Source organism: Zingiber officinale, chromosome 9A (assembly GCF_018446385.1).
Source record: "Zingiber officinale cultivar Zhangliang chromosome 9A, Zo_v1.1, whole genome shotgun sequence".
NCBI classification, from domain to species: Eukaryota; Viridiplantae; Streptophyta; class Magnoliopsida; order Zingiberales; family Zingiberaceae; genus Zingiber; species Zingiber officinale.
Genome location: NC_056002.1, coordinates 41,127,011 through 41,140,652, shown reverse-complemented (window position 1 = coordinate 41,140,652; position 13,642 = coordinate 41,127,011). Strand labels below are relative to the sequence as shown.

Sequence of the window (13,642 nt, the reverse complement as noted above, 5' to 3'; positions counted from 1 at the left end):
GAAGGGTTAGGTAGACCAGAGTCGGAGACTCTTAGAGTTCTTTGCAGGCGACCATGTATTTCTGCGAGTTTCACCCACGAAAGGGGTGAAAAGATTGGCCTCAGAGGTATGCCAGCTCCACGGTATATTGGACTTTTTCAGATCTTGGAGAGGATTGGAGCGGTAGCTTATTGGCTAGCACTACCATCATCTTTGGTAGGTGTGTACGATGTGTTCTACGTGTCTATGTTGAGGAGATATCTATCCGACACGACGCATGTGCTGACAGATATCTTAGTTTCCATTCAGCTTGATATCTATCCAACACGATACATGGGCTGACAGATATCTTAGTTTCCATTCAGCTTGACGTTACTTACGAGGAGGTTCCGGTACGAATTTTTGACCGGAAGGAGCGTCAGTTGCGGAACAAGACTATCCGACTAGTTAAGTCGGATGGCAGCATAATACAGCCGAAGAGGCTACCTGGGAGCTCGAGGATACTATCCGAGCTCGATACCCCCACCTTTTTACTTGAGGTATGTGATTTAAATTACCGTTCAGCATTTATACTCTTTACCTGTTGTTAGTATTTGCTGAGGGTAGATAACGAAATTTGGGGACCAAATTTTTATTAGTGGGGGAGAATGTAAAATACCGGAAAAGGGGCAGATAATAATGAGGAATTTTTTAGAATTTTTGGAAATTTTTCGGGAATTTTTCGGAGACCGTATGGACATGTTTACGGGGATAAAAACGGGGCCCGGAAAAGCCTGTTTAGACTATCCCTTTAAGCGAGGAAATGTTTATTTTTAGTAACTACTTTTCTTTTTCTTTTATTTTCTATTCTTCTTCGTTTCCTTCCTCGAATTCGTGCCCGAGTCTTCTTCCCCTGCCGACTCCCTACCCTAACTATTTCCCCAACCGGCGCCGCACAACCATTTCTTCTCCTCCTCTCCTTTATTTCTCTTCTCCACTCACTGCCGCAAGCAGTCACTGCTCATCTTCCTTGGCTCCGATTGGCGCCGACTCCCTCTCTTCACCGCTGCACACCGCCGCCTTCTACTCGAGTCGTGTTGCAGCGATGAGACGAGGCCGAGCGCCGGCCACCAGGTCCGGCACCAGTCGCCGCATGCCCTAGAAGAATCCCTTTCACTGCCGGCACCAATTCCTCCAGTGCCGAACAGCATCATCGCCTCCAAAACCCAGAGCCATGCCCTAACCATCTCCTATCACCCTCTTCTTGTCCTCTGTACTGTGCACCGCCGACCCCTTTCTGGTGTTCCCGATCAGAGGCACACTTCTGCACAAGTTGGGATTTAACCAGAGGTAAAGATCCAAGCTTAGTTGCTTCATCGTGCCCTAGACCTCACCACCGAGTCTTTCTTCTCCACCAGCCGCCGATAGAGGGGAAACAAGGGGTATCGAGTTAGGTAAGGCAAAAAGAGGTATTTGGATTTTTGATTTGGATTCTGTGCTGAACTTGTTGGCTGACAACTGTGGTACTTGTCACTGTTTTTCCCACAGCAGCTTCTCCGGATCTCGACGGTAAGTTCTTCAGGATTTGAGCAGCGCTGAGTCATCAGAAAATTTGGGTAAGGTTTTGTGTTAAGCTAAATACTGAAGTGGGTAAGTTGTTTGGTTTGAGTTCTGGATTCGTAGAGTTTAGGGCTTGTGGATATGGTGTTGACTGAGATGGATGCCTCTGATGGTAGTTTTGTTTGCAGTGTCGGGAATATATTTCTGGCAGAAACTTCACCGGCTGTGATTCAACAGAGGAGGGTAAATTAGGTAAGTGTTAGAGGTGATTTCATTTATATATTAGAGTTGGTTTGTAATGGTGAAATGGGTTAAGTTAAACTTAGTTGGATTTGGATTAATGGTTGGTTAGCAAATTAAATGCATAAGGGTATTAGCTAAATCCGTATATGTTTGATATTACAGGACTTTGACGCGAGACGAGCATCTCAACGTCGAATTTGGACCGGATTGGACCCTTGTATTGAAGGCGGGTACCTCTTGACTTAGCTTTTATGATATTGTCATTTGGATATGCATAGTATTTTATAGCTACAAGCAATAATCAAGATTGTCTTTGGTATGTCAGTTTGATATCCATAGCATGTTATGTTTTGTTGCTTGCTAGGTATCCATGTTTATACCTCGTGATTATTGCCATGAGTACCTTAGTTCCTAGAGTAAGTGACATACCATGCTCTACTGAGGTTAGGACTAGGTTCTGGATTTTATTTCTGGCATGTGTATCTAGATTATCTGATATCTAGGTTTTTATACCATACCTGGCTTGTGTACCTATATTTGTATGTCATATCTGATGGGTGTACCTCAACCCTTTTTCTTTGGTCTGTGCATATTGTTGGTACATATGTTATGGAGGGGGATATGTTCAGGATCTAGGTTGTTATACCATAGAGGACCTGTATGCCCTGGATCCGTGGGTTTGACTTACTGATACTGTGGTACCCATATTATATATATATGGATATGGTTATGCTGATTAGTTATGGCTATGCTTAGTGTCATGCTTCATGATTGCATGCTGCGCGATCGTCGGCTCCACTATGGTTGAGCATGTCGCCAGTTACATGTACTGCACACACCACCACTCATGGATTAGTGGTATATCAGACAGGTGTGTGGCGGTTCTGCTGTTTGGCTCCGTTGGTCTGAGGACTCAGCGTGGTAGCCGGCAGATAGTTCCGCTCTGTTTGGCTCCGCTGGCATTTAGTGTAGCAGCGTGGTAGCCGGCAGACGGTGGACTTTGTTTGGCTCCGTTGGTCAGGAGACTCAGCGTGGTAGCCGGCAGAGATACCTCCTCGCCATTGTGTACCGGGAGATGAGAGCATTGCGCTCCCCCATTTATGATTTGGGGTAAAAGGACAGGAGTACTCCGACAGCATCCCGTCCACTCGGTCACTCATCAGGAGCAGTGACGACAGAGTGCACGGTTGTCACAGCCCTACCCACTCGGTCTCACCATTTGTGTGTGAGATGACTGACTGGCGTCAGGGGTGACCAGGACGCATCATTAGCATCATATGCATTGATGCATTTATATTCTTGTGAATGTGTTTGCTGCAATTGGTTGCTGCATTTTGGTTGGATGCATGCCTTTGACCTGCATACAGGATTATTGACACTTTCGGTTTGATGACCCTTTTGTCTGGATAGGAGTTCCTGGTGAGTACAGCTTCCTCAGTTACCTTTCAGTTTTGCATATTCCCTATATATGATCAGGAAGTTGTATTCCATGTTTGTTGTTGTTAGATATATCTTACTACTTATGTTGATTGGTATTCGCTGAGTTGTTGAACTCACCCCCGTGGACTCTATCTTTTTCAGGTACCAGGTTGGTTTTGGTGTCGCTTGGAATATCCTGTCTGTTGGTCCCCACGTCACATCAGAAGACTTATCGGTTTCACTTATGTTTTGTTTGTTTATGTATCAATTTGTTTAGCTCTGTACTCCGGTTTTGTTTTTGGAGTGTTGATGTTGTTATGTGGTATTTTGTATTGGTTGTTGGTTGTGTAAGCCTAGCTGGCTAGCAGTTTTTTTGCTTTGGTTTGTATTGGGTTTCTGTTATTTTCCGTTGTGTTGGTTTTGTTCCAGCCGAGTGGGCTGATGATATATATAAACTGCGTGGATGACTTTGTGTTATGTTTTTTATTACTGTTAATTTTCCGGCCGTGTTGGCCGAGGTATATGTGGCCTTGAGGGCTTTGTATAAATGATTCAGATTGTCCGCCGTACAGGGGAGGTACTGCCGAAATTTCTTCGGACAGGGACCATTCTCTGGGGCATGACAATTTAGTGGTATTAGAGCAGGTATACGATACTTGCTATGTGTTCTGGATTTTCGAGATTTGTCTGATACCAATTTATTTGGTATCAAAGATCGGCTTACAAATCTTATTTTCCCAGTGTTTCGGATTTTGTGTTTTGGTCTTCTCGATATGACTTTTCGGGTTTTGGGACCTGGCAGCAGCAGGACATCTCCAAGCTATAGGAGGTATGTTGGTATACTGTTATCCTACTATTTAGTTAGTGTATGCATTGTTGACTGTGATAGTAATGACACTTTGTATCTGGTATCTGTCTAGTGTTGTAGTCATATTACATGTGAGGGGTTAGCCACTGACGATGATCGACCTTAATAGAGATTGAGGGATTACAGTTTCTGGCGATTTTTCATATCATACACCAGTAGTTTTAGTTTCTGTTATTACTAGTTGGTTAGCGGATTGAGGTACATACCAGCCTCTGCTATTATTAGTTGGGTAATGGATAGTATCTATATCTTTATGTTGACCTAGCCAGTTGTATATCATTCTATTTTAGTAAATTTCATCAGTAAATATTTATTTACTCATGTTAGATCGGTCAGTAGAAGACTGATTTACGTTTGTCGACTTGGGTAGTCATAGATCGATATACCTTTATGATTGTGGAGGATCATTTGTGGGTTATTTGTGCTTAATTATGTATCTATAGCACATTTAAATACATGACTTGTACTGACGTGGAAAGGACTGAAATAATAGTATATCGTTGTCGGCTCGACCAGTTTTAGAGGACCGATGTATCCTATTTCATGAAGATTTTGACCATGGACTGTATATACCTGGTTGGATGACTTAGAACGTGCATTGGGGTTTTTGACCCCGCTGATGTAAGAAAGTGTAGAGCAAATTGCTTAGCACTTATGAGATACAATCGTTACTAGTGTATAACTTGGAGAATACCATTGGGTTTATGATGTTAAAATTTTTCCCCATTAGATATAGTCTTAGTAGGGTACGACATTGACTTGCAATGTTATACCATTTCGCGTATATCTCTTTTGTCCGCTACTAGTTCCATTGAACCTAGAGCAGGGTTGTTACTGGATGATTAGGCTGCTTTATTTTGGGCTGTCTCTGATTGATGTATTCCTGCTTGATACATATGCAGGATTTTTGTTTAGGTATACCCGTAACCCATGAGTGTTGGTAGCATAGGGTTGGTCTCTTTGATTGAGCTAGTATGTTGATTTTGCATGTTTAGGTTGCATGTATATTATGATTGTTATGTATTGTAGGAATTCTGTGGTTGACTGTCCATTTGCAAGTAGTATATGTATACGTGTTCTGTTATGGTTTGTAGGTTCCTTGTGGATCATAGCTATGTAGTTCGGTGTAAGTATCTGAATGTATTATGGAAAGTATCTTGTCAATTTAATCTATGTTGTGGGATGTGCACATGAGTTTAGGTATTTTGTTTGATGTATCTGGTCGATTTAATAAGAGATGTGCTATGTGCAGATGTGTTCGGTGTAAGATTCGAGGTATTTTGTGGATTATATTTGATTTATGGATACACTTGGGTCTATTAGACTTTATTGGAAGTATAAAGTGATTATACTCAATTGGTATGTGTTGTGAGTATTATTGGAGGTGTATTGACGATTATAGATATGTTGATATGTGTACACGGTTTCGGTATGCATTGTTGGAGGTATTACGATGATTTATACCTATGTTGTGAGTATCTTTGGTGTGTACTAATTGGAGGATTATGTCGATCATATATATGTTGTGTATGCATGTGTGTCAGGTGTATGATTGGTAGCATCATGATGATTCTACCTATGTTGAATGTAGAATGGGAGTGTCTACATTATGTTATTGGTTGTATTACCCTGTCAATTAATTCTCCTATTAGTGGGTGGCCGACCCACTAGGATGATGATACACTTGACGATGGATTTGATTTTCTTATTAGGGTGTTATACCCTTGGCTGCCCACAGTGATCTGTGATAGAGTGACCTCATGCAGTCTCTAGCTAGATAGTTAGGTGTCCTGAGCACTGATGGATCGTTTGTGGTGGAGCGTAGCTCCCACATATTATTATTGGTTTATGTTAGAACATTTTCTCCCATATATTTTAGGTTGTTTGTAGTGGAGCGTAGCTCCCACATATTGCGGATTGCTTATAGCGGAGCATTGCTCCCATGTTTATTGTGGATACATATTTCGGATTATTTGTGGTAGAGCGTTGCTCCCACATATGTGGTATTTCGTGTGATGGAGCGTTGCTCTCACACTTGAGGATCTATTCTTGGTGATTTATGTTGTTTGTGATTTGATTTCCGACTTATTATCAGAGATCTCATGGTTAGGAATGTCTGTGATACGGATATTTTGTGTCTTGATTTTTACCATTAGGGCTTAGGAAGCCTTAGATGTTTTCGGAGATTTGATGATTTTAGTATTCCAAGGATATTTGGATCGGTGCCCATTGTCTTTGTTGACGATACTGTGATCTATTCTGGATCCGCGGTGAGTCACGCATACCATTTTGCATAGTTCTGGAGATGTTTCGATGGGAACATCTATATGCGAAGTTCAGTAGTGCGTTTTGAGATTGTCTTTTGTGAGATGTTTGAGACACACGGTCACCAGTAGGAGTATACCGTGGTTCCACAGGAGATAGAGTTTGTTACCGTTGGGAGTAGACGGAGTCTATAGAAGAGGCTCGCAACTTCCTTTATTTGGCTCGATATTTCTGGAGATACGTTGAGGGTTTCTCTCGGATAGCTATGTCACTTACACGCTTGACCAGGAAAGGCGTGAAGTTCACTTGGACTGAGGATTGCAAGACCAGCTTCCAGGAGCTGAAGCGGAGACTGGTGTTGGCTCCGATTGTTGGTTATACCTTCTGGAGATGACGGATTCGTGCTCTACACCGACGCATCTATTCAGGGTTTGAGCGTTGTTCTGATGCAGCACTATAGAGTAGTCTCGTATGCTTCTCGTCGGTTGAAGGAGCATGTGAAGAACTACCCTGTACATGATCTGGAGCTAGTCGCCATTACTTTTGCCATGAAGATTTGGCGACATTATTTATATGGCGTTACATTTGAGATTCTCACTGACCATAAGAATCTCAAATATCTGTTTACTTATAAGGAACTTAATCTCCGATAGAGGAGATGGATGGAGTTCATGAAGTATTTTGATTGTACCATGTCGTTGCCGATGCACTTAGCAGGAAGTCCAGAGGGACTTTAGCTTGCCACCGAGGTGTGGACACAGACTTGATTCAGGGTTTCTTCGAGTTAGATCTTGAGGAGCAGGGACAGACAGAATAGAGTATTCTTGTTACCATAGTTGCTCAGTCGTTGATCAGGACGAGGATCCGAGAGACCCAGGCTGGTGATCAGCATTTGCAATTTATTAGCAGCCAGATAGCTCCAGGCAGCATACCAAGTTCACACGAGACGAGGAGAGTATTATATCCTCTCGAGGCGGATTGTGCGTACCTCAGTCTCATCCGGTCTTACAGGAGCTACTTCAGGAGACTCATCACTCTCGATTTGCGATCCACCCAGGCGGTACCCGTATGTACCGAGATTTGAGACGTTCTTATTGGTGGAACGGTATGATGAAAGACATCGCGAAATTTGTAGCGAGATGTCTGGTTTGTCAGCAGGTGAAGTATGAGCACCAGATACCTGTCGGATTATTTTAGCGGATTCCTATTCCTGAGTGGAAATGGGAACATATTATCGTGGACTTTGTGGTTAGTCGGTCTAGTACACAACGAGGTCATGACGCGATTTGGGTAATCGTTGATCGATTAACAGTATTCGCGCACTCGTTAGCGATCCGGAAGACTGATTTCCTGGATCGATTGGTAGATCTGTTTTGCCGGGAGATCATCAGATCACGTGGTGTTCGGTTGACTATTATTTCGGATAGTGACCCCCGGTTCACGTCTTATGTTTTTGACAGAGTCTGCAGCAGGCCTTGGGCACGCAGCTCTGTTTCAGTATAACTTTCCGTCCGTAGACAGATAGACAGTTAGAGCGGACCATTCAGACTCTAGAGGATTTGTTGAGGTCTTATGTATTGGATTTTAGGGGCAGTTGGGAGGACCATTTGCCATTGGTAGAGTTCGTCTACAACAACGGTTTGCATTCGGCTATCCAAATGCCACCGTTGAAGCGTTGTATGGTAGGCCTTGTCGGACACTCACTCTCTGGATGAGGTTGGGGAGGCCCAGTTGTTAGGACCTCATAGGGCCCAGCATGAGGCAGAGTTGGTCCGTACTATTAGACGGAGGATGGCAGAGGCGTAGGACCGCCAGAAGGGTTAGGTAGACCAGAGTCAGAGACTCTTAGAGTTCTCTGCAGGCGACCATGTATTTCTGCGAGTTTCACCCACGAAATGGGTGAAAAGATTGGCCTCAGAGGTAAGCCAGCTCCACGATATATTGGACTTTTTCAGATCTTGGAGAGGATTGGAGCGGTAGCTTATTGGCTAGCACTACCATCGTCTTTGGTAGGTGTGTACGATGTGTTCTACGTGTCTATGCTAAGGAGATATCTATCCGACACGACGCATGTGCTGACAGATATCTTAGTTTCCATTCATCTTGATATCTATCCGACACGATACATGGGCTGACATATATCTTAGTTTCCATTCAGCTTGTTGTTACTTACGAGGAGGTTCCGGTACGAATTTTTGACCGGAAGGAGCGTCAGTTGCGGAACAAGACTATCCGACTAGTTAAGTCGGATGGCAGCATAATACAGCCGAAGAGGCTACCTGGGAGCTCGAGGATACTATCCGAGCTCGATACCCCCACCTTTTTACTTGAGGTATGTGATTTAAATTACCGTTCAGCATTTATACTCTTTACCTGTTATTAGTATTTGCTGAGGGTAGATAACGAAATTTGGGGACCAAATTTTTATTAGTGGGGGATAATGTAAAATACCGGAAAAGGGGCAGATAATAATAAGGAATTTTTTGGAATTTTTGGAAATTTTTCGGGAATTTTTCGGAGACCGTATGGACGTGTTTACGGGGATAAAAATGGGGCCCGGAAAAGCCTGTTTAGACTATCCCTTTAAGCGAGGAAATGTTTATTTTTAGTAATTACTTTTCTTTTTCTTTTATTTTCTATTCTTCTTCGTTTTATTCCCCGAATTCGCGCCCGAGTGTTCTTCCCCTGCCGACTCCCTGCCCTAACTATTTCCCCAACCGGCGCCGCACAACCATTTCTTCTCCTCCTCTCCTTTATTTCTCTTCTCCACTCACTGCCGCAAGCAGTCACTGCTCATCTTCCTTGACTCCGATTGGCGCTGACTCCCTCTCTTCACCGCTGCACACCGCCGCTTTCTACTCGAGTCGTGTTGCAACGATGAGACGAGGCCGAGCGCCGGCCACCAGGTCCGGCACCAGTCGCCGCGTGCCCTAGCAGAATCCCTTTCACTGCCGGCACCAATTCCTCCAGTGCCGAACAACATCGTCTCCTCCAAAACCCAGAGCCATGCCCTAACCATCTCCTATCACCCTCTTCTTGTCCTCTGTACTGTGCACCGCCGACCCCTTTCTGGTGTTCCCGATCAGAGGCACACTTCTGCACAAGTTGGTATTTAACCAGAGGTAAAGATCCAAGCTTAGTTGCTTCACCGTGCCCTGGACCTCACCACCGGGTCTTTCTTCTCCACCAGCCGCCGATAGAGGGGAAAACAAGGGGTATCAAGTTAGGTAAGGAAAAAAGAGGTATTTGGATTTTTGATTTCACTACAAGAAAAACCCTCATAGACATCGGTGGAACAACAACGGTTTTAAGCAAAAACCGATGTCTTTGAGTATTTTACACCGATTTTTCTAAAAACTGGTGTCTATGAGCGCAGATTTTCGCTCATAGACATCGGTTTTTTAGCTGGTGTCTATGAGCGCCTTTTTTTTTGTTAATAGACACCGATTTTAACAGCGGTTTTTAAAATCCAGTGTTAATGAACAAAAAAAAATAATTTAATTTTTTCACCGGCCAAAATTTACAACACTTCCTAAAATTCCCTCCAAACCTAAACCAATATCGTGCCCCTTCTCTCAGCCTAAACCTAAACCTCAGCCTCATCTCCCTCTTCCCCTTCCGCCGCCTCGCCCTCGGAGATCTCGCCGTCGCCGTCCCCTTCGTCTGCAAGTCCTGGTACCGCGCCTCCCTCGACCCTAGCTGCTGGCGCCGCCTCAACTTCCGCTCCCTCGATTTCACGCCCTGGAGCCCTTTCTCCCGCGCCTTTGCGCTCCGCTACTGCCTCCACTCCCCCCTCTCCTTCTCCGCCTTCCTCCGTTTCGCCCTCCACCGCTCCCGCGGCGTCGTCGACCAACTCGCCTTCCCCCTTTCCTCTGCCGTCTCCATCCACGACCTCGCCTATGCCTCTGTCAAGTGAGTCTACGCCTCCTTCTGGTTTCGTCGCCCTCATCGCTCACTACCTGTTCGACGAATTTGCTCATCGATTATTAGCGCAGATGCCTGAGATTGAAGGCGCTGGCTTTGCCGGACAACCTGATGCTGGAGGACGACCTTCGAATCCCGGAGCTGGTGCGGCGGTGGAAGGATCTGGAGCATCTGGAGATGGAGATAGTTGGCATCTTCGCCCCGCCCATCCTCTCTTCCTCGCGCTCCTGCAATCTGTCCTTTGCTATCCCCATCTCCCTCTCCAAACCTTTGTCTTTCGCCACCTCTTCCCTCCCGCGCCTTCACTCACCTCCCTCGCGAAACCCGGGGCCTTTCCGTGCCCAAGTTAGTGTCTCCGCTGCTCAGAAGACGAAAGATAGGTTGCCAGCCGACCTCATTGTGACGGAGACCAAAGGGCCTCACTCCACTGTCTGTACCTTTCCTTTTTCTACCTTCTAAATCGTTTTTACTTCTAATTGATCTGATAGTCAAGTGGAAGTGGTAGTCTTGCTTCAAGGCTATAATTTTCTTACTTTCTACCTATCTTCTCGTATAATTTGGAAATATGTTTGTTTGTTCATCTGGCAATTGAAATGAAGAGGAAATCTTGCTTCAAGGCTATAGCTTTCTTGCTATCTCTCTTCCCCTTGCCTGAGTGCATTCAATCGATTGTTAGTCCTACAAGTTCACGAGAATCAATTTGTCCAGGAAGTATGGTTATGTCAATTCCCTGATAGCTCATCTTATTTGCAAATTAGGTTAAGCGTAGAAGTTCCTCCAGCAATAAGCCAAGAATGTTATGGAGAAGTCTTAGATGAATTTTCTAAGAAGGCAAAGGTATTATTTTCAGTATGCAGTCATTTAAGGGGTCTATTACTGTTACAGGATGAATAGGAATTCATCTGTAGGATAATTTTGTACTTAAATTATTTTCCATTTTATGTTTTGATCATTATCACTCTATAGTAATCAGAAAAATTTGAATATGCTACCTAACTTTTACTAAGCCCTCTGGGCTCTGACATATACTAATCTACATTTCTTCTTTCTTTCTTTGGAATGTCAAGGAATTCAATATTGTTCTCCCCTTTTATCTTTTCATCCGATCCAAGTTTGTTGACAGTTATGTTTTCCCGTACCTGTTATTTACTTATTTCCACTTAAAGCATGATTGAAATTGCTTGTACTGGGGTTTAGTCATTTCTATGCTGAACTAAAGTTGAGGGAAGACCATGCTAAGTAAAAATGGCCTTTTAAATGTCACTGGAAGCTTCTTCTCTTTTTCTACCTTCTGTCTCTAGTACTAGATTCTAATTCCTTTATCTACCTTTTCTTCTTGAATACTCATTATTGAAGTAGTATGTTGTGATGTCATGCAATTCCTGATAAAAAACCTTATTCATACAGGTTCCTGGCTTTCGGCAGGGAAAGAAAGTTCCAGAAAATATTCTTCTAAACTACATTGGTAGACAGAACATTCAACAAGCTGTAGTTGAGGCAACTTTGAAAAAAACTCTTCCACATGCTATGTCTTCCGTACGTGAACATAACATTAGCTTGCCAACTTGTAGTAGAAGGTAGTCATTTATCCATCCAATATTATGACAAATTTCTGTTGAAATAACGGGTAGAGATTATTGTCTTACTTTTTTATTAATCCACTAGCATAAATCTTTTAATTGGTAGAAATTACCTTCAATGTCATTATTGTTTTAAGTGCCAATCCCTAGAAGTGGCAATGGGCATGGGCTGAGCGAGATGTGGCCAGCCCGCATTCCATGCCTAATATCACGTCGGCTTTCAAAGCATTTGTCTATCTTAGACTTGTTTGTTTGACAGAATCAATATGATTTTCTTCCTTTATAAAGAACCAAGGACAATAAAAATTGTCACAAACAATTTGGTGAGGAGATCATGGCCTCTGTGAAAGCATGTGCTCCATACTTCTATATGATTGTGTCCCAGTTCGCGTATGCTGGATCCAGCATCCTCGGCAAGCTTGCATTAGGACAAGGACTAAGTGCACTTGTCTTCGTAGTGTACAGGCACCTTATTGCCATGCTCATCTTGGCTCCTCTTGCTTATGTGCTCGAAAGGTTCAAGGAGCATGTCTCATTAGAATTGTTGAGAATAAGATATATGACTACAAATTGAATGTTTTTAAACTCATCTCATGGTTATAGGAATCGAAGACCCAGCTTCTCATTTGGTGTCATGCTAAAAATATTCATTCTTGCTATGTTGGGTATAACAATTCAGCAAAATGTATACTACGTTGGACTCCATCTCATTTCTCCAAGTGTTGCCAGTGCCTTGGGCAATGTCATTCCTGCTTTTACTTTCTTATTGGCAATTGTACTGAGGTTGATTCAGATATTAATTCCAAGTAATTTTACAGTGAATTTAGTTCATTCAAATATCATTCTATATTTGGTCTTTTTTTGCTCAGGATGGAAAAGCTCAACTTGAAGACTGTAAGAGGGAGGGCCAAGCTTGCAGGGGCCATCTTCTGCATCACTGGTTCCCTGATCTTCACATTTTGGAAAGGTCATTTTGTTGGGGGCCTTTGTTACTTCACCTATGATCCAACTTCATTTCGAAAGTCCTGAGAAAGGCGATGCCTGGCTTAAAGGCTCTGCTCTTATGCTATTCGGCTATTTTGCATGCAGTGTATCACTTGTTCTTCAGGTATTGCGTCAATGGTGTCCCTTGTGTTGTCACATGTATCACTTTTGATGTAAAAAGAATGTTTGGGTATTTTATGGATATTGTTGTAAGAATATTATTTATATAATTTGTGAATATTTGTGTATTTTATGGATATTATTGAATGAAGAATATTTGTACAATTTGTGAATATTTGTGTTTTTTTTTTGTTATTGTCGGTTTTAAAATCAAATCTGTGCTGTTAAAATATATACATATTACATCGGTTTTCCACCGATGTAAAACCGGTGTTATAAAGTAATATTACATCGGTTTTACACCGCTGATGAAACGGTGTCGTTAAGTGATACTACACCAGTTAATAACCGATTCGAAGACCGGTGTCGTTAAGTGATACTACACCGGTTTTAACCCGATGTCTAAAATGACAGACTTTTAACATCGGCTTCATAGACATCGGTCGAAAATCAAATAGACACCGGTGGAAAACCGATGTCTATGAGCGATTTTATTGTAGTGTTTGGATTCTGTGCTGAACTTGTTGGCTGACAACTGTGGTACTTGTCACTGTTTTTCCCACAGCAGCTTCTCCGGATCTCGACGGTAAGTTCTGCAGGATTTGAGCAGCGCTGAGTCATCAGAAAATTTGGGTAAGGTTTTGTGTTAAGCTAAATACTGAAGTGGGTAAGTTGTTTGGTTTGAGTTCTGGATTCGTAGAGTTTAGGGCTTGTGGATATG

General features: G+C 43.1%; 1 protein-coding gene across 1 annotated transcript; it reads left to right on the top strand.

Annotated features, from left to right (window-relative positions):
- Positions 1-12,424: 12,424 nt before the first annotated feature.
- Positions 12,425-12,958, top strand: LOC122021678 (WAT1-related protein At4g30420-like). The gene is made up of 2 exons (XM_042579827.1): positions 12,425-12,600; positions 12,687-12,958. Exons 1-2 carry the CDS (start codon positions 12,452-12,454, stop codon positions 12,844-12,846), a joined length of 309 nt encoding a protein of 102 aa, XP_042435761.1. The 5' UTR covers positions 12,425-12,451; the 3' UTR covers positions 12,847-12,958.
- The last annotated feature ends 684 nt before the right edge of the window (positions 12,959-13,642 follow it).